Source organism: Geotrypetes seraphini, chromosome 14 (assembly GCF_902459505.1).
Source record: "Geotrypetes seraphini chromosome 14, aGeoSer1.1, whole genome shotgun sequence".
Lineage (NCBI taxonomy): Eukaryota > Metazoa > Chordata > Amphibia > Gymnophiona > Dermophiidae > Geotrypetes > Geotrypetes seraphini.
In genome coordinates this window covers 36,021,190-36,046,468 of record NC_047097.1, presented here as the reverse complement: position 1 = coordinate 36,046,468, position 25,279 = coordinate 36,021,190, and the positions used below count along the sequence as shown (strand labels likewise).

Here is a 25,279-nt window from a genome sequence, read left to right as displayed (position 1 = left end):
AAATCCACCGCTTATTCTTATGATAAGCAGCATAAAATCTGGATCTAGCTAGGTACTTGGGACCTGGGTTGGCCACTGTTGGAAACAGGATACTGGACTTGATGGACCTTCGGTCTGTCCCAGCACAGCAATTCTTATGTTCTTATGTGAGCCAAGTATAGAACAATCAAGCCATTGTGACATCACTGATGAGTTTGGCTCTTAGGCATTGGTGGAATGAGGCATTATGAGTATGACATCACAATCTCAGCTCTGGAACGTTGGTATTCTCTGAGTTTCTGCCAGGTACTTGGGACCTGGGTTGGCCACTGTTGGAAACAGGGTGTTGGGCTTGATGGACCTTCGGTCAGTCATAGTATGGCAATTCTTATGTTTTTATTACTGATAGGGTGCACATGCATGCACATTTGCACAAGCACACCAGTTTGTGCATGTACAATAGTTCATACCTGCAGTGTGATTCCACCATTAGGAAAGAGTGCACCCTCTTTCTACAAAGAGCACATTATTTTCAAAGAGTGAAAAAATGAACAAAGAACACAATGTTTCTGCTTGTTTTCGTTTGATAATGACATGCAGCGACTCAGGATATATCATTGACATGTGACCCAAATGGTTGCAAATGACGGTCAATTCCCACAAGAGACCAGTGTGATACTTTGGTGTCCCAGAATATAGGACCTGAAAAAGTCAGATGAGGAATTTGATTTTGTAGTGGAGAGGAAGCCAGTGTTGTGGACTTGATCAAATTCATTACAGTGCATCGGAACTTGGCTATACAGTATTTTGAATAAGCTGTAAGTCATTATATAGAAATAATTACCAGGCTCAAAAAAAACTAACCAAAAAAAAACAACAGGAGATATTTTACATAAAGACCTTAGGTTATGAATGTTACAGTTCAGATGTGAGCCTGGTGTGCTCACATAGGCTTACAGAGGGGAGGAGTGGCTTAGTGGTGATGTGAGTTCTAGTCCCACCACAGCTCCGTGACTCTGGACCAAGTCAGAAACAAAAAACAATGTGGAGAAATGATGTTACTAAGATGGACTTTATTAATATTAAAATAATATTAATACTTGGCAAACCACATAAAAACCAATAGGACACAGTCCGCTGAAAAGCTTTGGACCCTGGACCCAACACGGTCCATGTTTCGACAGAATGTCTTCTTCAGGGGTCCCTATGAAGTCCTATGGTAAAGATATGTGGTGTGGCCAGGCCAGGCCCCAGGTGAGTAGGAAACCCCAGCTCGGACCACAGGTAAGATTTTTTTGATGCACCTTTTATATGGTTGGTGTAAGGAAGACCCGGACACTGGATTTCTCACAAACAAAACTTCACCGGGTTTATTATCAGGCAAAGAAAAATTCCAAAATAAACAATTGTTTCTCACAGGCACCAATTATACATTTCCTCCCTTTAGTTCCAGTGCACACTATCTGTGGTTTAGTTCAGGGACTGGACAGTCCTTGTCAGCAAAAAAAGATAAACCAAAATCAAACAAGCTTTTCAGTCTCTCAAATGCCCCAATTCTCCCTCCTTAGGACAGCTGGCTTCTCCTACCCAATTCTGGCCAGCACTGGCTGAGCACTGCAGGTGCCAGCCCTTCTTTCAAGTACTTTCCCCACAGAAAGAAAAAAAAAATAAGTTTTATCTGTCACTGCTTTTCCTCTCTAGCACTTTGTCCCAAGGACTTTCACAGCCCTGCTTTGCAAGCTGTGTGGAGCAAGCCTCCCTTTTCACCAAGGTCTTCAGGTCCTCCCAAAAATGCCCCCCAAAATCCTTCAGCTTGGTTCTTTGGAGACTGAGGTTTTAAACACACTTGGAAACTCAGGTAATGACGCATTGTTATTACCTGGAGCTTCAATTAGCCTTAGGATATGTTAGCAAAGACTTTTCTTTTACTCTGTAAGGCAGGAAGCAGCTTTTCAAGGGTCTTTCACATGTCCATGCCTTCCTCTAGCACACATTCCCCTGGGTCAGTCTCACAGTATCTTCCCCATCCTGTATCACTGGGGCTATAGTCCATTAGGTCTCCTGTTTCACTTTCCACCTCCCATCCCCCTTCTTGGGTGTTTGGGACAGCTTCACAGGAAGATTCCTCCTGGCTGGAACTATCCTCTAGCCCTACCTCCCAAGGATTATATGGGGCATTACCATACCTCTCTGAAGGGAATATTCCTGCCCTTCATTCCTTACCTGGAACAAAACTCCTGTTTTGTGGATAAGGGAAGTTTTCTGCTCTGCTCCTCAAGTGCCTGCCTTTTTAGAGTCAGCTGAGGGTAATTTATTCACCTCCCTCCTGCTTGAGGCTTACCTGACAGCCTAGCCTCGTAGCCAACGCCACCCCCTTCTGTGTTGACTCTCTATTTCACCTTAGCTCTGAGAAAGGAGTAATAGGGGATAGACTGTGTTTTCTGCCTGAATTTCTGGCTGTGACAACACCTGCCTTTTCTCCCTTCCTTCTTGCTATACTAAACTAGTGCTTTTAGCAGGGTGTACAGGCTTCATCTTAGGGATTGCAGGTTTAAGGGCTGTACTTTTGACTGGGCTAGCAGTCTTTTTAACCGTGACAGGAGCTTCCCTGTCATAGTGGATAAAAATGCCAGTCGGAAATAAACTGGTCCGTAAAAAGCTGTGTGCCCTATGCAAACTGCTTTCTGTAAAGCGCACAGAAAAAGCAATAAATCAAGTCCCATCCCTCCTCTGTAAACGGCAGAGCTTCCACTAGCCAAGCCAGTTTGCACTTGCCAAGTTTGTGTTCATATTGCCAACTTACATCTATCTTAGACTTACCCCCTCTTTTATAAAGGTGCGCTAAGCGTTTTAGCGCACGCGTGCATGTTATCCTATGCGTTGATTTAGCCAGCGCTTAATCCACGCTAAAATGCTTAGCATAGATGTGTAAAAGAGGGCCTTAATATTTCTTTTCTTTTTTTTAGTCTTGGGTGTCCTTAGTATTTCCTAGCAGATTCATATATTTTTTGATATCTTAAACTAAAAGGACTAACTAATATCCTCCCTTAATGCACAAGCTCTCCCTCTATAGAATAACACATTAATCAATTCTTAGAACCTTTCCTATCATACATACTCTGATTCCTATAAAAACATTTTCCACACTATCCAATAAACTTCTTATGTCATTATTAGGTAACTTCCAATCTGTAAACCGTATATACTGATATTCTCCACTATATTCTCTTATCACTTGATTCCCTGATATGTAATTTTCATAATTGAATCCTCTACCACACCATGTAATGTACATGAATCACTGTTATGTAATTTATCTAGATAATCTTTATTACGCAATTCTTTTGGTAATGTCCAAATCTCCTATAATTTGTATTCCGCCTTGAACAATATATAATGTATAATGTATTCAAAATTAATTTTCCTATGAACTGTTTTCCTACCTTCTTCTACTCTATATTTATAACCTAACTAATTTATTTTTCTCAAGTACTTTAGCAAGAATGTGAGCCTTTGGGACAGTCAGGGAACTCTAAGTACTCTCTCTTCATCTTAATTAATCTTACTTATTTCATTTCTTTTGTCTCTACTGTAAACCGCTTAGAACTTCACGGAACAGCGGTATATAAGAAATAAAATTATTATTATTATTATTATTATTACTGTAACATTATTTACTTGACAATCACTAAGAAAGACATGACCAGATTATTACCGATTCAGAATATAGCAGTCAGACTGATTTATGGCCTGAAGAAGTATGGCCATGTCACGCCGTTGTATTGCAAGTTGCATTGGTTGCCGATGGAGGCTCATGTTCTGTTTAAGTTGGATTGTTTTTGTTATAAGGTTTTGTATAGTACTGCTCCACTCTACCTGGTTAATAGATTTTTATTTTTTTTATAGCATTGCACAAACTTACTCGAAAATCCCACGCCTTGTTTAATTTCCCTTCAGTACAGGGCTGTAAAAGTAAGAAATTTCTTGACCATACTTTGGCATTTCAGGTAGCTTCCCACGATAAAATATTTTGATCACTACTGCTTTCTGCCTTTTCCTACACTTTAGAACTCAACTGAAAACTTATCTTTTTTCAAAATATTTGGTTAATTTATTCTGTTCTTGATATGTTCATTGTTTATAGTCTTTTGTAAACTGCGTTGAACTTAGTTACGTGGTTTACAAGCACGATGTTATGTTATGTTATTTCTGGCCTCCTGTGCAGTAGTGTGAGGCATATTTTGGTAGCAGCACTGGCTTCATTTATTCATCTCAGGGAGTGTGGTTCGTATGAAGGAGAGCTTGCCAAAGATCTTTAAAAACCATCACCCCAGTTATATATCAAGTAAAAGAGGGGTCCACAAACTAAATTGAAGACATTTGCCTGTTCTGTTGCTTTAAGGAAAAATGTGCATAGTTCAGTGCAAAAGGATGAGTTTGAAAAGTTTTTTATTCTATTTATTTGCTTCTCAAAGTCCTTAAAGCGCTTTCACTGCTGTGCTCACAGTCAGGCAAACAGAGGCTACAGAGATGAGAGTTACTGCCTATGACCGAGTTGCCATCTCAGCACTGTAGAGCTTGTTACATCCTGTCCTGACACTTTTGTAAATACCTATGAAATGATACTCCTACTCAGGCATTATATTCTGGGCACCCATTAACCATGACAAACGTTACGTTTGTGCATTCAATTAGCTGGATGCAGTTAAGTTTGTGCTTAGCGGCTGGGATGTTCTCCAATTAATGGTTCACTGTGTGGATGCTCCTTATATGTGTAACATAAATCAGATCTCCTCTGGAGAATTAAAATGTCCTTTTGGTGGGAGTCTCTGTCATGTTTTTAAGATGGAACGTAATATGGCCATGCATCAGGGATATTATAAGAAGTTTCTGAAGATTTGGGAGCCATTGACAAAATTTTGTAAGAGTGATTGCTAATTATGCCCTTTGGTCATACACGTCCAGGGCGGGCTGGAATGTATTTTTCAATTCGCAATTTGAGAGTAGTTCTTAGATATAATTGTGGGGGACGGGGGATAATCTTTTTGTCATAGATTGTAATTGTAATTCTATTTTAGTGCTTTTATAGAATTTTATGATTGTATTTTATTTTGCACTTATGGCTTTAAAATGAATAAAGAAAAAAAATGAAATGAAATGGTATCAATTTTCAATTCCAAATCCAGCCTCGGTCTTTAGTGGTTCTAATTCCTTACAATTTGGTGGACTGCTGCAAAATGAATTTGTAGACCTAATTCTCATTCCAAAAAGAGGTACTCGTGCAGGTTTGGACTGTACATAAACACCAGCTTAGGGTTTTGCCCCCAGACCAGCTTATCTTTCTTTTCAATCTCCTCCCATCATCTCACCTCAGTCAGCCAGAAGGATCTTGCAAGCCAGCATGCAGCAATAATAATAATAAAAAAATTCAGTGTGGGACCTCAAGGTCCTGCATGTTCCCACTGTTCTTTTCCTTATATTAGGGAGTCTGTGCTGCGGGAGGGGGCAGGAACTTTGAACCTTAGAGTGGCTCAGAGACCCCACACTTATTTTTTTTTTCTCTATTTGTCTTTACTTCATCAGCTGCAGGGTCACAGCAAGCTTCCTACACATGCTGCTGGTGCTCCCTGGTCTCAATTCCCATTATCACTTGGCCCACTAGGGCATCCCCAAACGCCTGGTAAGGATAGGGATTTGATATACTGCTTGGACAAGCTGTATTAAGCATGCACATTTGCACAAGCACTCCAGTTTGTGCATGCACAATAGTTCATACCTGCGTGGTGTACTCTTATCTGTCCCAGTGGGCTCATGGTCTATCTAATTTACCTGATGGGACAATCTGTCTCTGTCCCAAGCATACCCAGTTGATACTGTCAGCAGAAAGGTGAACAGGTTGGTTCCTGCAGCCTATAAACATGAATCCGTCCTTTAAGACCTAGGTAAGCCAAGGACAGGACCAAGATGACTGTCTTAAAAGAAAAAAAAACAACCCCCAAACCCACCATTTATCATCATGAAAACATGAGATGCAAGATCCCTTCTGAAGGATTCATCCAATGGTCCTGGTTACTTCAAGCTCAGTTCAACACCTTTCTTTTACAGGGCGTTGGTATAGGAGAGATTCTCACACACTGCACATGTTTTGCAAGGATCATAACTCATCAGGGACCATAATGAAACTGGGCACTTTGGTGCAGTATCATATACTTTCCAGCTGTAGTTTTTCCCAATAAGCTAAACAGAACTACGCTGTAGGAAACAGCCTCACCAGAGATCTATGCTGGCTTTTCCTTGAAAAGTGCAAAAATACCTGTGGGTTTGCCTCCCCTAAGCTAAGTCTGCTCCCAGCAATGCCTCTGCACAGGGTAATTGATAAGAGAACACCTTTTTTGAGAAGTCCAAAAAGGCACATATTTTAAGCCTATTTTATAAAGCACATGTTTTCATAGAGCTACTGCTGGAGGTACACAGGGCTATATCGAGGTACAATACATTCCTATCCAAGAGGAGTTTACAATTCAAGTGTGTACCTGAGACAATGAGAGATAAAGGGCTCCTTTTACAAAGGTGCGCTAGCGTTTTTAGCGCAAGCACAAGATTAGCGCGTGCTAGCCGAAAAATTACCGCCTGCTTAAAAGGAGGCGGTAGCGGCTAGCGCGCGCTAAAACCGCTAGCATACCTTTGTAAAAAGGTGCCCCCAGTGACCTCCTGAGGTCACTAAGAGTGTCAATGGCAGAAACCAGAAGAAATCCTGGCTTTCTGGTTTGGGGGGGGGCTGAGCACCTTTCTATAATTAGCACCTGAAGTTGCATCTTGTTTATAGAATAGCTCGTAGTGTCGGGATCTGCACCCAACTTGGGCGTGACTCAAAACTAGTGTAAATCCTGGTGCGTAAGTTAGGCACAGATCCCCTGAAATCTATAAGACTGTGTACATCTTCACTGACCGCCCCTGCCATGGCCATGTCCTCTTTTTCAGTTGCACGCTTAAAAATTTGCATTTGCATCTTTATAGTACAGCGCTTAGCAAGATATGCATACAAACCATAATTGGAGCCAATTAACTGCAATAATTGATTGTTAGTGCCCATTACTGATAGTTATCGGCTTGTCGCTCAATTAAAATGCACTTGTAATTTTGGGACCCATATAGAGAATCTGGAGGTTAATGTGGTGAAAGTTACACTCTCCCAGACACAATCCAAATGAGAGCATGGCAGATTCACTTACCAACTTCCAATATAGCATGCTTAGATTTTCAAACAGAGAAAGCAAAAGGCCATTTTATTTTAAAGTAAAAAGTCAATTTTATTTGTCTGTTACAGTAAATGGTTAAGGAGAGATGCAATTCTGTCACAAACGAGGTTCCACCCTTTACCTCGGGAATGTTAGAATTCTTTGGCCTTTTTGCTTTTAACACATTAGGGGAAGGACAAGCAAAGTGGTGTGGCCTAGAGAAGATACAGGAAAGCGAAGAGCCCCGGCAGTCTGCTAAATACGGATGCTGGTTACAATGAACTACATAGGTGGATTCAGTAAGAACAGCGGGGAAGATACCCAGAGACAGAGCTTCAGCTTTCAATCATCTCCTCCGCACAGGTTTAGAAGAGCCCGCTGGTAGTCGCCCTTTGTGTCTTGCTGCAAAATAAAATAAAATCCTCAAGTTTAGACACAAACCTCCTCATTGCTATTTCTGCCACAGAAATACCTTAGAAGCCAAACCCGATGCCAGAATTTTATCATTTCCTGCAAATTGATCTGAAGAATAGGAGAAAGTACTTTTGGGGAGCTAAGGTATTTCTCCAGGTCTATCTACAATATATTGGGACTCACGGCAATTCAAACTGACTTTTTTCTCTTCCTTTATTTTTTTTTTTTTTGGGGGGGGGGATAGTTACTAAAAGTATGTTAAGGCAATACCACACGATTTGCCCTGTTAACATGCATTAAATACACCAATAACATGCACTATATGACTGTGACATGCATTTAGTTTAGGTTACCATAGGAAACATGATAATGAAATGCAAAATATGCAAATGCAAACATTTAGTTATTGCGTAAATCAAATCAAATAATAATAATAACTTTATTCTTGTATACCGCCATACCTAGGGAGTTCTAGGCGGTTCACATCAATTAAACAAAGATCAGAGATAAATAAAACAGCTTAAAATGAACACTACAAGCTATATTATTACAGGAAAAACAATGCCAGCTCAAAACTAGATTTATTTTTCCTGCCCAGGGGGCGTCAGGCCACTAACCTGCAACCTGATGCTCCCAATTAGCATCTTAAAGAGATCAGATTAGAACCTTACTGTGCCCCCTTCTTCCTGAAGACATACCCCCTCCCCCCCAAAAAAAAAATTTAAAAAAAAAAGAGCCCCTCTATACACACCTTCCACAAAGGCCCCTTGAAGTCTCTCCACTCGGGTCTATTTATTGCAATCCCTGATCTAGGGGCTCAGAAACAGGAGAGATTCACCAGTTCCTTCAGCCTCTGCCAGCCCTGCGTTCAAAATGGTGCCATGACCCCTACTGGTAGTCTAGCAGTACTACTACTTATATGGGCTTTTTATCTTATATGACAGTCTGACGCCTAATAGTAGGCTACCGCTAGGCATCGCCAGCACTATTTTTAACTCTGTGCCAGCAAGGGTATCAATGAATGCACTTGCTCTGAACCACAGCTATTGACCCCTGAGGAAGGCAAATCTTTGCTGAAACACCGTCCGTGTAGGGTCCGTCCTTCAGCTTTTTAAGCATCAAAAATATAATGTGATCATTGTTTTATGTCATCTAGATTGTTTTTATATGAATATTTGTTCTTAATAAAGATATTTGCAAAATAAACAGTTCATCATTGACCTTTCGAGACTCCAGGAACTTGTTCCACTTTTTGTATTTTTGGATATTCCTGTTTGGTTTTGTGAAACTTGGTCCTTTCCTGTTGGGTTTTGGGAGTTGCAGTTTAGGCTGCAGTCCATCCCAGCGGATTTTGGTTTGCATTTTACCCACTTTGGAAAGCTGCTAGTCTTTAATGTAACTGGAGCCTATATGTTATTCCAATTTCATTCACCTTTTTAGCCACACTGAAAGAAACGAGGCTCAAAGTGTGCATACTGGGGAACAGGGTGTGGATGTCATCTGCACTGAAGGTGCGCAGTTTTCCAAAGGACAATTATCGAGTGAAAAATGAGAAAGGTGTTTCTTTGGGGGGAGGAGCAGCACAGTCAGATTTTCAAAACTATAGGGCCCTTTTACTAAAAGGTACCACAATTTGCAGTTAATGCTTTTACAGCACAATAACTGTAAATTTTAAATAGCACTTTAAGGGCTTTCCCATTTTTTTTTTCAGGTCATGCACTAAAGTTACCTTCAGAGAACAAAATCCATAAGCTGCTGGGTAGGTGGGAGGATTGGCTCCAACTTACTTTTCCTCTCATTTTAAGCTGTATAGGTCTACCAAGGCTACCCAAACTTTTCACCTATTTGCCTACCCAAACCCAAAAGCTTGTCGATACAAGACGTTCTTGGAAAGGTCACTTGCGTTTCAGGCAGGCAAATTGCAAACTGGATTAGGTGAAATTATTTCTCAAGCCTTACCTTACTGTTCTTTCAGGAAATTAGTTTGAACATTTTTAAACTGGCTTTAATGCAGTATTATTCTGTATTTCTTATCCAATTGTATTTTCTTACATAACTGTATTTTTCACTGATTGTCCAGTTCTATTTTATGTGAACCGCCTAGAACTGTTGGTGTTGGCGGTATACAAGAATAAAGTTATTATTATTATTAGTGTATTGTAACTGCAGATTATTAATGCAGGAATTCAATTTCCCTATCCCATCCCCGTGAGGTTCGTTGCTGTCCATGCTCCATTCCTGTAAGCTCTGCCTTAACAGCACAAGCCTCGAACACTTATAATTTTAAAGTGTTTGAGCCTTCTGCAGATGAGGACAGAGCTTAGGCATTGGAGGAATGAGGCATTATGACATCACAATCTGAGCTTTAAAATGTTGCTACACTTCTCCCTCGGTATTCGCGGGGATAGGGGCAGAGCCAGACCGCGAATTGAGAAAAACCACGAATAGCTTCTCATCCGGCTCTGACCCATCCCCGCCTCCCTCCCGCCTTTCCCCCAGCATCCTGGCCTTACCTGGTGGTCTAGCGGACTTTTGGGGCAGGAGCGATCTTCCTACGCTCCTGCCCCGTGTAGATCGCCAATAGGAAATGACTGCCGTGAGTTCCTGTAGTCTCTCGAGACGACGACAGGAGCTCATGGCAGCCATTTCCTATTGGGAGGAAGGCTGGAGAGAGGTGGAAACATGCTAAACTATGGGGGGGTTCCCCCTACCCCCAAAAAAATCCAATATGTGAAATTGCGAGTGTCGAAACAGCGAATGGGGAGAGGGAAGTGTACTTATGATTTTAAAGTGTTTGAGCCTTGGGCAGATGAGGATGGAACTTGCAGGAATGAGGCGGGGGCAGGAAAAGAACTCACGGGGACGGGGAAAAATTTGTCCCCTTGTCATTCTCTACATATCACCTCTCAGTGTGCAGTGCCATTCAAGGGTGCTCCAGGCTGAGTGCCTTTTATAGAACAGAGCCTAGTGGGGATTCCTGTGGCCAACTTTGGGTGCAAAGACCTACACTGGTTGAAACCTGGTGTAAATCCTGGCATACAAGTTGGATGTGGATGTTCGGAATTGTATAACACTGCACGCATCTTTGAGAATGCCCCTGACCTGCTCAGGCCCTTCCTTCTTTTGGGTTGCATGCTGTGCGATCTGGGTACCCAGACTTATAGAATAGCATGCAGCTGTCATCGGTGTACCCAGTATATTTGATACCTGGGGACAATCATTTTTCAAACAACCCCTCCTCCACTAAATAAAAAAAATATTTTTAGTAATAATGCATGAATCGCACAAGGGTAGGAAAGGCAGCACTTTAAACACCACAGTGAGCCCTAGAACATCAATGCACCCATTGTAAAACTAAACAAGCCAGATTAGTACAGATACTCAATGCTAACAGAAAACCGTGTCTTTTTCATACACACAGAACACAGATACATCCTTGCCTGGTATGGAAAAAGTAATCACAAACTAAAAATAGAAATATGCAGAGCATTGTGCTGCAAACTTTTTGAAGCCGCGGCATCCTATATGAGGGGCTGCGGCTGAAGGCTATCCAGAAATGCGCAGATGTCGATGCAGAGATGTCACTTGCATGTGTGATGTCATCACGTCAAAATCTGCGGATGCGCAGATACTCTCCAGCCATGACCGTGAGCCTCCTATTACCACCAGTTTTGGGGTGCTGGACGAGAAGCGCAGCGAGGAGAAGAGGCACCGGCACCAGCTGCCTACAGAATGCGACTCTCGCTGCGAGAGGCACATCCTATAAGCAATCATCCAGCACTGGCACCTCTCCCACTGCCGGTGCAGGGCCCATTTGAAGGGCCTTTGCACATGCATTGACATCATCATGGCGATGTCACACATTTCCAGGTGCCTTGAATCACGGACACTAGGTTTAGTGTGCCCCAGCTTGAGAAAGATTACGAGACATTGGTGATTACCTTTCAAGCAAAACTCCAGAGACAGGTGCAGGGGCTCAGGCATTTACAAAGTCAAAGTCCTCACCTGTGAATTTATGCATCGTTCAAAAACCTGGCCTGGTGTCACAGCAGAGCGATTCTTTGAAAGACAGTACAGTCTCATGCTACATATTTTCGCTGAACACTTGAAAATTATGTTCAAAAAGAGACAGAAAAGTGAGATGCTCAGAAGATTAAAAGAACTACTTACGCTGATGAAGTAATACAGGGATTTGCCATGCTTAGATTTGAATTCCTTTCTGATTTTTAGCATATCAATCTCGCTGCGAGATACCATAATCCTGATCAAAGTCTTGTCTTTGGTGCCTTTGCCCTGGAAATACACAAATTGCCAAAAGTTGAGAGAAGTGACAGAAAGTTCACGCGATCCAAGAAAACTTTAGGGAGCTGAAGAAGTCTCCCTTGCTTGTATGCTGCCAATACAATAGAAATGGATCCAGCCAAGGTTGGCACTAGGAAGGGTGAGCAACCAGGGGCTTCAAAGCCTCTCTGAAGCGAAAGGACTAAAGCCAGGATTTTCAAAAACCCATGTTAAAAAGCGACAGTCTGCTAAGGCAGCCGTTTTCATACCGAATCTAAAAACCCGGGACAGTCTTTAAAAAATCACGCATGCAGATAGATCGCTGGACAGTAGTGAAGGTTTCAGCACATGAGCAGTAAAAAAACCATAAAAACAAAAAACACTCTCCCGCTGCCCCTGTGTTGTGATGCAGCGGGAGAGATGCCCATTCTCTCCGGTGCATCACAACACCCCTTTCCTAACATCCTGGCCGCGACTCCTATAGCAGAAGAGATGGCTAATATCTCCTGCTGCACTAAAGAAAATATTGCCCCCTCCCTCCTGCAGCCGCAGGAGAGATGCCCACTCTATCATGCTGCAAATAAAAAAAATGATCCTACCTGACCGGAACATCCCCTCCCCCCGCAGCAGGAGAGATGCCCACTCTCTCCTGCTAGTAGTGACCCCTCTCCCCTTTACCTGACAGATGAGCCAGCAGGACGGAGACAGACATCCTCTTTGTAGATGCTGCTGCATCATCTAAATTGGGTATTCCCCTCCCCGCCTTAAACATCTTGGGCCAATTAGAGCCTCAGGCCCCTCCCCAGATGCATCAGGGGGGAGGGAGGGTTGTTTGGGTCCATACGGGCAGGATTTTTTTGTTATTTTTTTTATTTCCAGCAGGAGAGTGGGCATCTTTCCTGATGCCGGGAGGGGGGGGAATCCTTTGGGTTGGGGCAGGAATGGGCATCTCTCCTGCTGCCGGGGGGGGGGGGGGGGAATGCATGTGGGTCAGGTCGGGCAGTGCAGATGGGTTTTCTAGCAGTCTCTGAGACTGACTGGCACCCCTAGATCAGTCATTTTTTTTAGTCGCCAAAAGCTTACGCCGCTTTTTAAAAATGGCTCAGCATTTTTTAAGATGCCACCAGAGGGCAGCGTTTTTGTTTTGTTCCTTTTTGTATTGCAGGAGCAGAGAGGCAGAGGGGAAGGCAGAAGGAAACAGCCAGAGCAGGCTGTTAGACCGGGGTCGCGGCGAGAGTTAGCTCCGCCCACCCCCACCCGCGTCAGAGGTTACATCGGGCCCGGGCTCCCCCTATAAGAAGAAGGGAGCCAGGGCACGAGGTAAACCTCGGCAGCGTTTTTGTTTTGTTCCTTTTTGTATTGCAGGAGCAGAGAGGCAGAGGGGAAGGCAGAAGGAAACAGCCAGAGCAGGCTGTTAGACCGGGGTCGCGGCGAGAGTTAGCTCCGCCCACCCCCACCCGCGTCAGAGGTTACATCGGGCCCGGGCTCCCCCTATAAGAAGAAGGGAGCCAACGGCGCCCAGCCGTTCGGCGCACGGCGAAGGCGAGCGGCAAAGGCGCTCGCCTTAGCGAGAGCGCCTTTGCGAAGGAGCCTTGAGAAGGAGCCCAGACAGCAGCAGCAGCAAAAATCTTTTTTCTCACTCATTACTCTCTTCTCTCTCTACCCTTTCAGCTAGCTGCACGCCGGACACCACTCATACACACTGAGAAACCAAAGGAGCAGGGAAAAAGAAATGGAGGCTGCAGGAACCCAGCGGAGCTACCCAGTGTACTGCATCGAGTGTCATATGTATGACTACCTCCCCTCCGGGAGGCAGGCGTACATATGCGGTCGATGTCAGGAACTGGATAGCCTGAGGAAGGAGGTCGGGAGACTGCAGGCCAGGGTCCAGGAGCTGGAAGGACTGTGCACCTTAGAGGAACCATGCTGGACAACGGAGGATAACACCGGAGAGAGTCACGTCACGGAGCAAGTAAGAGAGCTCGAGAAATTCATAGAGGAGGCCTGCAGGATGGTGGCGGCTCAGGACAAACAGCACATCGGAATGGAACCAACAATTGGACAGAATCCACCAGACGCCATGAGAGTAGGACCTTGCGGAGGAGCTGGACAGACAGAGGAGATAGTGACCCAACCGAACCCAGAGGAAATTCTAACGGATCGCGACACGGACCTGAGACCAGAGAGACAACCAAGGAAGGGGAAGTCTGCAATTGTAGTGGGAGACTCAATCCTGAGAGAAGTGGACAGTCACATAGCAGGAGGGAGAGAGGACCGACTAGTGACATGTCTCCCGGGGGCGAGAACGAAGGACGTCATTGACAGAATAGAGAGAATCCTGGACGGAGCTGAAACAGAGGAGACAGCGGTGATAATCCACGTTGGAACCAACGACATCAGCAGGAGGAGCTACAACAGGACTACACTAACTGAGCAGTTCAGGATCCTGGGGAGGAAACTGAAGCTGAGGACAAGGAGGATAGCCTTCTCGGAGATGCTAAGAGACAGACCGAGCTGCAAGCAGTAAACGGTTGGCTGAGGAGATAGTGCGAAGAGGAGGGTTTCCAATTTGTACGGAACTGGACAACTTTCTGGGGGAAGAACAAGCTCTACAGGAGGGACGGACTGCACCTGAGCACGGCTGGGACGAGGTTGCTGGCACGCAACGTCCAGAGCAGCATAGACTTGGCTTTAAACTGAGGAGAAGGGGAAAGCCGACAGTCGACCTGACCTCGACACATCGGACCAAAGTATCAAACAAGGATACTGAACCAGAAATTTGTAAAAGAGGGCTCGGGACTGAGAGGGAACTTTTGGGAAAAGGATACATGGATGCAATGCAGGGAGCCAATGCACAAACGAACCTAGCAAGCAGAATTAAGAGAGAGCAACAGGAGCCAGAGGGTCATCCAAACATGGGGGAGCAGGCTGAGGACAACATAGACACACCGCAAGATGGGGATGAACACAACAAAGCTCCGGGGCTGGCAACCCATGAGGAGGTTGGCAGGGGCGCCAAACCACGAGGAAAACCAGCGGAAAAGGCAAACAACCAGGACTTAAATTGCCTATACACTAATGCTAGGAGCCTAAGAGCCAAAATGGGAGAACTAGAAGTCATAGCCAATACAAAGGACCTGGACATAATAGGAGTCACAGAAACGTGGTGGACTGACGACAACAAATGGGATGTGGCCATACCAGGGTACAAACTCTACAGGAGGGACAGGACACACAAGAAGGGTGGAGGAATAGCGCTTTATATAAAGGACTCCATACCTTCAACCAGGATAGAAACAACAGTAAGGGCGGACGACTTGGAATCACTATGGATTAAGCTACCTGGAGGAGCTGGAGCAGACATAAAATTGGGCCTGTACTATCGCCCACCTGGACAAACGGAAGCACTCGACCAGGACCTGGAGGCTGAGCTGAGGCAGATATGCAAAAGCGGAAGCGTGATGGTGATGGGAGACTTCAACTACCCTGGGATAGACTGGAGTATTGGACACTCAAACTGCACAAGGGAGACCAAATTCCTGGAAACCACGAGGGACTGTTTCATGGAACAGCTGGTCACGGAACCAACACGGGGGGATGCAACTCTCGACCTAATCCTCAATGGGCTAGGGGGACCTGCAAAGGAGGTGGCGGTGCTAGAACCCCTAGGAAACAGCGATCACAACATGATCCAGTGCAAGCTGGAAATTGGACCATCAAAGGTGAAAAGATCCACAGCGACAGCACTCAACTTCAAAAAAGGGAATTATGATGGCATGAGGAAACTGGTGGGAAAGAAACTCAATGGTAGCGAAAGGAAGATGGAGTCTGTAGAAAAAGCCTGGTCCCTACTCAAGGGCACGGTGCAAGAGGCACAGAACCTGTACATCCCCAGATTCAGGAAGGGGTGCAAAAAAAAACCGAACAAAAAACCCAGCGTGGATAACAACTGCAGTGAAAAAGGCGATAAGTGACAAGAAAACATCGTTCAAAAAATGGAAAAAGGACCAAACAAAGGACAACCAAATGGAACACAAAGAACACCAAAGGAAGTGTCACCGTGTGGTTAAAAAAGCTAAAAGGGAATATGAGGAGAGACTGGCGGGGGAAGCAACAAACTTCAAATCGTTCTTCAGATATGTGAAGGGGAAGCAACCGGCAAGGGAAGAAGTGGGGCCATTGGATGATGGAGACAAAAAAGGAGTGGTAAAAGAGGAAAAAGAGATAGCAGACAGGTTAAATAAGTTCTTCACGTCAGTCTTCACGAGGGAGGATACATCCAATATTCCGGAACCGGAGGACATCGTAAATGGGGATCGGGATGAAAAGCTGGTCCAACTAGAGGTAAGCCAAGAGGATGTCCTCAGGCAGATAGACAGACTAAAGAGCGACAAATCGCCAGGTCCGGACGGCATTCACCCAAGGGTACTAAAGGAACTAAGGAACGTAATAGCAGAGCCACTTCGCCAAATATGTAACCTATCCTTAAAGACTGGAGAAATCCCGGAGGATTGGAAAATTGCAAATGTCACGCCCATCTTCAAGAAGGGTTCAAGGGGGGACCCAGGGAACTACAGGCCGGTGAGCTTGACCTCGGTCCCGGGAAAAATGATGGAAGCACTGATTAAGGACAGTATCTGTGAACACATAGAAAACAATGGACAGCTAAAGACGAGCCAGCACGGCTTCTGCAAGGGTAGGTCATGCCTCACAAACTTATTGTACTTCTTTGAGGGAGTAAATAGACAGGTGGATAAAGGAGAATCCATTGACATCATTTACCTTGACTTTCAAAAAGCCTTTGACAAGGTACCGCACGAAAGATTGCTTAAAAAACTGTGGAGACACGGGGTGCAAGGGGAGGTCCACCGATGGATCAAAAACTGGCTGGCAGACAGGAAACAGAGGGTTGGAGTGAAGGGCCATTACTCAGACTGGCATGGGGTCACGAGCGGAGTTCCGCAGGGGTCGGTGCTGGGACCGCTCCTGTTCAATATATTTATTAATGACCTGGAGGCGGGAACAAATTGCGAAGTTATTAAATTTGCGGATGACACCAAACTCTACCGCAGGGTTGAAACCATGGAAGACTGCGAAGATCTGCAAAGGGACCTAACGACGCTAGAAGAATGGGCCAAAAAATGGCAAATGAACTTTAATGTAGGGAAATGCAAGGTCATGCATGTAGGGAAAAAGAACCCGATGTTCAGCTACAAAATGGGAGGATCACTGCTAGGGGTAAGTAACCTTGAAAGAGACCTGGGAGTGATGGTGGACACGTCTTTAAAGGCGTCGGCACAGTGCGCCACAGCCTCAAGAAAAGCAAACAAAATGTTGGGTATCATTAAGAAGGGTATCACGACCAGGACAAAGGAGGTCATCCTGCCACTGTATCGTGCAATGGTGCGACCGCATCTGGAGTACTGTGTCCAATATTGGTCGCCGTACCTCAAAAAGGACATGGCGGTACTTGAGGGAGTCCAGAGAAGAGCAACTAAACTGATAAGAGGTATGGAAAACCTCTCATATACTGACAGACTGAAAAAGCTGGGGCTGTTCTCCCTGGAAAAGTGGAGACTTAGAGGAGACATGATAGAAACCTTCAAGATCCTGAAGGGTATAGAAAAAGTAGACAGGGACAGATTTTTCAGATTACGGGGAACCACAAGTACAAGGGGGCACTCGGAAAAATTAAAAGGAGACAGGTTTAAAACAAATGCCAGAAAGTTCTTTTTCACCCAGAGGGTGGTGGACACATGGAACGCGCTCCCAGAGGCTGTGATAGGCCGGAGCACGTTACAAGGCTTCAAAGAAGGGTTGGATAGGTTCCTAGAGGATAAAGGAATTGAAGGGTACAGATAAGAGTAGCGGTAGGTTATAGGGATAGTCTGGGACCATTGCTCAGGCAATGGGCCTGATGGGCCGCCGCGGGAGCGGACCGCTGGGCGAGATGGACCTCTGGTCTGCCTCAGCGGAGGCAACTTCTTATGTTCTTATGTTCTTATGAGCCTATTTGCATGTCAGTGTCGGAGACTACTAGAAACCTCACTAAAGACGGAGATAATCCCTTTTAATAATCTGTCGCTAAACTGTGTACAGGCTAAACTGCCGGAAAACAGTTTAGCAATGGTGTTAAAGCTTTGAGAATCTAGCCCTTAGAGGGGTCTCTCAAATGTCTGCCCTGGACCCCAGCATATCTAATGTCTAGCCCTGGATTCATTTTAAAATACCTCCCATAGAACAAAACAGCACCGGACTCTGGTTAGCTAACATTATTTACTTTACACTTCCCCCTCCCCATTCACGGTTTCCCCCCACAGTTTAGCCTTCCCCCCGGCATCCCGGCCTTACCTGGTGGTCTAGCGGGCTTTCGGGGCAGGAGCGATTCTAGTTATTCTAGTCCTGCTGATACACTACACTTCTCCCTCAAGATTCACGGGGGATAGTGGCAGAGCCGGACCACGAATGGTGAAATACCGTGAATATCTTCTGGTCCAGCTCTGACCCACCCCCGCCTCCCTCCTGCCTTCCCCCCGGCATCCCGGCTTTACCTGGTGGTCTAGCGGGCTTTCGGGGCAGGAGTGATCTTCCTACACTCCTGCCCCGTGTAGATCGCCAATAGGAAATGGATGTGGGGAGTTCCCGTCGAAGTCTCGAGACTACGGGAACTCACGGCAGCTATTTCCTATTGGCGATCTGCACGGGGCAGGAGCGTAGGAAGATCACTCCTGCCCCGAAAGCCCGCTAGACCACCAGGTAAAGCCGGGATGCCGGGGGGAAGGCAGGAGGGAGGCGGGGGTGGGTCAGAGCTGGACCAGAAGATATTCGCGGTATTTCACCATTCGTGGTCCGGCTCTGCCACTATCCCCCGCGAATCTTGAGGGAGAAGTGTAGTGTATCAGCAGGACTAGAATAACTAGAATCTGCCCCTGCCCTGCAAACAGTTTACAGGGCTATGAATTGGGTAAGAGGTTTGGGGGTGGGGGAGACCCAAGGTAGTCTGGGAGAGTTGGTGAACAGGACTCAGAAGAGGGCGTTTTAATGTTTTTTTTTTGTAGCAGGGATAGGGTGCAACTTAAAAAAAAAATCGTTTTGATTTTGTATATTTCATTTGTTGTTTTGTTTAAAATAAAAATAAATCCTAAGAACAAAAATGAAATACGTTTGTGCATGCTACCACCATCTTATAGATCGCCTGTAAAAAAAGTTCTGCCAACAGCATATAATAGGAGAAGATCCTTCCCAGAAGGGCCGTCTATAGAAGAATAAGTGTGGTTGTTTTGAGACAGTTTCATTCTACAGCAACAGAATCTGCTACAGTGAAGGTTTGTACTGTCCAAACATCATTTCAGCTGGAACTCCCACCTTTGAGAGGCTACAGTACGTGATATATCCCTAGGTAGTAAGCCCTACCAAATAATTATTGACCATCTCCATGAGCTCAGGGCATAGATTGAGGTTAGGAAAATTTGGGGCCCTTTTACCAAACAGTGATAAAAAGTGGCCTTAGCGTACCCTTTAGTGGATTTTTCGCATGTGCTAAGGCCATTTTTACTGGGGTAAAATGGTGGAATTAATATTTATTTTAATGGCCATGAAATAATTTTCAATATTCACAATACAAGCTGAATATCTTCGAAATTTATAACCACATCAAGTTGATATTCATAGAATTTTACTATCAGAAACCAAGTGCCATAAACTTTTCAATTTGTGAAGACGGTAAAGACCTCAGTGTTTCTCAGGAAAAATCCTGTGAAACCATCTACGACAATATTGATATTGTCAAAGAGAAATACATCCTTGGTCTTATGTACTACCGTTACAAATTCACCATTTATATTATTTCTCTTTTTAACTTTTTTACTATCATTCAAGATTTTGTGAAAAACTAAGCACTTATCTTAATGTTTCCTTCCGACAGTGCAAAATCACCGCAGTTGCAGTTTAAGATTTAGCGCGGTACCAATCCACCACACTTGGAGAATTTCAGTTCAATCTTATTTATATAGAAATATCCCGACAGGCCCTGTTTCGCCCTACGGCTGCATCAGGGGATTATTTTAAATTACGAGCCACTGCTTCAATGATTCTCTCTCAAAGTAATTTAAAATAATCCCCTGATGCAGCCGTAGGGCGAAACAGGGCCCGTCGGGATATTTCTATATAAATAAGATTGAACTGAAATTCTCCAAGTGTGGCGGATTGGTACCGCGCTAAATTTTAAACTGCAACTGCGGTGATTTTGCACTGTCGGAAGGAAACATTAAGATAAGTGCTTAGTTTTTCACAAAATCTTGAATGATAGTAAAAAAGTTAAAAAGAGAAATAATATAAATGGTGAATTTGTAACGGTAGTACATAAGACCAAGGATGTATTTCTCTTTGACAATATCAATATTGTCGTAGATGGTTTCACAGGATTTTTCCTGAGAAACACTGAGGTCTTTACCGTCTTCACAAATTGAAAAGTTTATGGCACTTGGTTTCTGATAGTAAAATTCTATGAATATCAACTTGGTGTGGTCATGAAATAATTTTGTCATCAGCACAAGGCCATTAAAACAGATTCACGCATGAGCCCTTACCACCAGCCAATATCAAGGTACTAAAGGCTCGTACACTGATTGGTTAGCGCAATTAACGCAGCACATGCCCACTCCCTGCCCCCCACCAACACGAGAAAATACATTTTTTTGTGCATGGGTAGCATACACACTTCCTGAAATTACCCCAGGATGCTCTAGCACTCCCCACGGTAAACCATTTTTTGTGCGGTAATCATGCGTTCCTGCTTATCACACCACCCTACAGTTGAATCAGAAAAAAAGGAAACTCAAGTCTGCAGGTTCATCAAAAGATTTTGATGTGATTACGAGGTCTGTTCAAAAAACTCCAGGACTAATTTTATAAAAATCTATTAAACAATCTTACAACTTATTCCATTGGGTCCCTTTCAAAGTACTCCCCATCCTTATGTATACACATTTCCCAATGTCGTTTCCACTTCTAGAAACAGTCCTTAAACACATCTTCAGGAATTGGAAAAAGTTGCTGTGTCAGGAATTGCAAAATGTTGCTGCATCAAATTTTGCTTTATATCGGCAATGTAGGTATCTGGGGGGGTTTGGGGGACTCTACACTTTCATTTAAGCCACAGGTAAAGTCGGTGGTATCCCAAGTTGTTTTTTTGTTTTTACTTCGTCTGTTGCATGGCTTAAGAGATTATTTATCATTGAATAATTTTAGGATGATTATTATGATGATCCTCACCCTGTGTTTGATTATTGTAATGCATTGTACTTGGGGTTGCTGAAGTACATGGTACAGGCCCTTCAATTGGCTCAAAATGTGGCCACACATACGATTGTGAGGGCAACCAGATCTCAACATATCACACTGAGATAGATGACAGGAGCCTATGGGAGACTTTTACAGGTTGTGAGACCTATTCCTGCATTTTGCTGAAGTTGCTGAAGTCACGGGCTTGTGCAAACTGGTTTCAGTTCAGATGCTGAGATGCTAATATGTGGCATGTGAGTGTGTGGATTTCTTGCTGTGAAGTTTCTCAAGGACACCAATCAGTGCTGGAAAGACAATGAGCTATTTAACAGTGCTGAAAGAAAATGCCAGTCAGAAAGACACTCCATCATCCGGGAACCTAAGAACTGATAAAGTGATGCCAGGCTAATCCGCTGAGGCACTGATATTGATGTACCTGTGTGAAGAATGCAAACTTCAAGAAGAAGAAAGTTCTAGAAGCTATGCCTGTTCAGGGACCCCCCTCCCCCCAGGGAAGAATGGAGGCGTGGACTAGGAGAGGGTTAGATAGGCAGTTGGTCTTATCCAATAGGGTAATACATATTCCCAGCCAGGGGAATTGTCTAAGACTATGACACCTTCTGTATAAAACCACCATGCTCTGGCAGAGTTTCTTTAGAGAGACTGCGCCATACATACAGAAAAAATATTGGCACTGTTTGTATGAGATTTTTTTCTCTCCATTGTATTTATCCAAACTGATTTATTTCTGATTTGACAAATGCTGCTATAATACTTATTACTAGAATAAAAAGTTATTTGCTTTGGAATATACAATGTAATCTTGTGGACTTTTATTTTTATTTTATTTTTTTTGGGGGGGGGGTTCTTCACGACAGACCTCCAGTGAGGTAAAGTAGTAGCCTTTTATTTCAGTGGTGACCCGGATGTGATGCAATAGTGCCCTCTAGTGGTTGCTGAGTGAAGAGAGGAGATACTTATTTTTCAGTTAAAATCTACCCAGGGGACTTGAGAGCTGGGTAGATCAGAGAAACACGCTCAGGGTATATGAAAGCGTCTTGGTGCTGAGCGGAAGGTGCTCCTGCACGAGGTGGTAGGCACAATTAAGGTATAATTCTTGCGCCACAATGTGGTGCAATTTTTGCGCCATAATAAAATGCCAAAACGCCACAAAACACATAATTCTAGTCGCATAGAGACCATAGGGAATTAATACTGTACAAACTGTAAGTACAACCTTTCATTTTAATTTTTATATATTAGAGGTCAGTTTTAGTGACAGAGAAAAACAGTAGACATTGTACATTTGTATATATACTGAGAACGGGAACCCGAAGGCCTTGAGCATGCGCAGATGCTCAAGGCCCAGCATGAAGAAGGCAGATCTTCGGTCTCCGGCACCGGCATGTCCTGTGCGTTGGTGCCGGTGCCAAATGGGGGTAAGGAATGTGATTGGGTGGGTGGGTGGGTGCTTGAAGCATGCTGGATCGCGGCGGGGGGGGGGGGGGAGTGCGACGCAAGCGAGGGGTGCCAGATCAGGGGGGGGGGGCTTTCATAAATTGAGCCACACTCGGTTTCCGAGGTGCCGATTGTACAAATGTTTTCCTCGTCTTGCAAAACACTCGCAAACCGGTGCACTCGTAAACCAAGGTACCACTGTATTTTTATTTAGATCAGATTTTGATATGACAGGAAAGACAAACACTATCGCCTGAATATAAAAAAAAAAATAAGAATAAGATTATTGTCAAAAGTTACAGCAGTGAGCACATTTTTGAAGTTTGGAGAGGAATAGGAGCCAAGCACATTGTTCTTAGTTTATGGTTTTAAGGATTGCAATGTATTGTGCCTAAAATAAATAAAATAAGGTATGCTAATTAGTTCTGAATTGGTTACAGGCTTTACACAGCCATGCTTGGACTGGATTAACTCTCCTAATCTTATGGTTTAGCGACATTTACATAAATTCAAAGGAGCTTTAAAAACAAAAAAAAAAACCCAAAAAGAGTTTCCTATTTACAGATGCATTTGGCTATTAAAATTCTCTTATTATGTTTTCTTTTTCCTTTGTTCTCTCTTGATTTGTTGCAGTCTCAGGAGGATTGTATGTTATAATCATTGATGCAAGTTACACTGGTTGCCTGTATGTGTGCATGTTGAATTTAAAGTTCTTTGTATCATCTTTAGATTGTTGAAGGATGACTGATTATTTTGCGGTCATTACTATATATCTATCAATCAACTCAGACAGGCGTGTTGTCGTGATACAGGAACCACAGCTGCTTCCTCCAAAGTTCAGGCCATTTCCTCCTGATTCTCTCACGGAGTCATTTCAGCACTTTCAGATAGTAATTTTGGTTGACAGTTTGTCTATGTGGCAGAAATTCATAGTGAACAACGCCACAACTGCAAAAAAAAACAAAAACAACCAAAAAACTGTCAACATCACTGACATTCGACTGAACTTGCCAAGCTTTTTTCAGTCTTGGCAATGTTTTGGTTCTCCATTGAGATGATTGAGCTTTGGTTTCCACATCATAACCATAGACCCATGTCTCATCACCAGTAATCACTTTATCAAGAAATATTTTCTCTTCAATTGCCTGCTCAAGAAGATTCGGTCAGATCATGACACGGTTGTTCTTTGGATTGTCAGTCATCAACAATAGAACAAACTTTGCCACAACACAAGATTTCTCCAACTTCTGTTAGAATGTTGTGGCATGAACCAATGGAGATGTTGCATTCCTCTGCCAATTCTCTAACAGTTAATCACTAATTAGCAAGCACAAGAACTCTCACTTGATCATCATCAGTTGATGGTCTTCCAGTTCGTGATTCTTCTTCCACTAATTTACGACCACTTTTGAAGTGTAAATACCATTCAAAACACCTTCCACAACTTCTGACATGTTCCCCATAAGCCACTTAACATTTCATAAGTTTCTGTAGCGATCTTACCCTATTTAAAACAGAACTTCACACTGTAGCACTGATCATTGAAGTTGCACATGATGAAAAATAGTCAATCACTAAAACACACTTTCACAAAACCTGCTGCAGCTCGGAGGCAAAAACAGATATCAACAAACGGAAAAAGGAGGTTACTTGTGAGGTTTCAAGCTACTCATCGCCGCCTAGCACATCTCAAAAGAACTTCCCATTGGTGTGCATTTCAAACTGTCCTGGAACATTGTGAAAAGACCTCGTACATGCAGATTAAGGATCATATAAAATCCTTTCCCCAAAATCAAGACCAATACAGGGATTATCCAAGAAAATGTGATGTGGGAGCTTCCGACGTCACACAGGTCGTCACATATCTAAAGAAAAGGTCTCCAGTTTGTAAAGCTTATACGCACTTTCATTTTGCTCCTATAAAAAGAATCTATAATTAGAGAAATATGTACAGAGAGGTTCAATAACTGTAAGGGTTCTAGTAAACGTAATGTTTGAGGGTTGTGACAGCTTTTAAAAGGGCCAACTGTACTGGAACTAGTGATGTTTGTTCTTCAAATGTTCTCATAATCTAAAAAGATTCCATGCAGAAAATAAAAGATCCAAGTAATCCCAGATGTTGTATGTTTTAATTTATAATAAAGGACTACTATCATATTCTGAGCCCAATTTTATATAGAGTGGCTAGGACAAAAAATGGTTGTGCATGAGTGTAAAACAGTGATATTTTATAAAAAGCTCACTGTGACAGATGATTTATGCATGCAAATCAGCTATTTACAGGTGTAAATTACAACTAGCCCTAAAATCACTTACTCATAACTATAAAAGGTAATTAACAAACCACTATCAAAGAACAAACACTACAAAGTATAATATTGTATACTATGGCCCTCTTTTACTAAGGTGCGCTAAGCGTTTTAGCACGTGCTAAATCAGCACGTGCGCTAACCGTTAACTCGTCCATAAGATAACATGCACACATTAGCGTTTAGCGCGTGTTTAGCGCGTGCTAATATTTACCACACGCTAAAAAGCATAGCGCACCTTAGTAAAAGAGGGGGTATGTTTATATTCAGTAAACATTCACTTTGAACTTCTTGACCTGAGTTTTGATGCACTAGCTT

General features: G+C 43.6%; 1 protein-coding gene across 1 annotated transcript in view; it reads right to left on the bottom strand.

Moving 5' to 3' along the window:
- Positions 1–7,263: 7,263 nt before the first annotated feature.
- Positions 7,264–25,279, bottom strand: part of ANXA2 (annexin A2) — a 125,757-nt gene continuing 107,741 nt past the window's right edge. Inside the window, exons 12-13 of the mRNA XM_033920392.1 lie at positions 11,802–11,924; positions 7,264–7,619 (exon numbers count right to left, since the gene is read on the bottom strand). Coding sequence (XP_033776283.1) covers positions 7,560–7,619; positions 11,802–11,924 — 183 coding nt within the window. The 3' untranslated portion in view covers positions 7,264–7,559. The remainder of the gene's footprint in view (positions 7,620–11,801; positions 11,925–25,279) is intronic.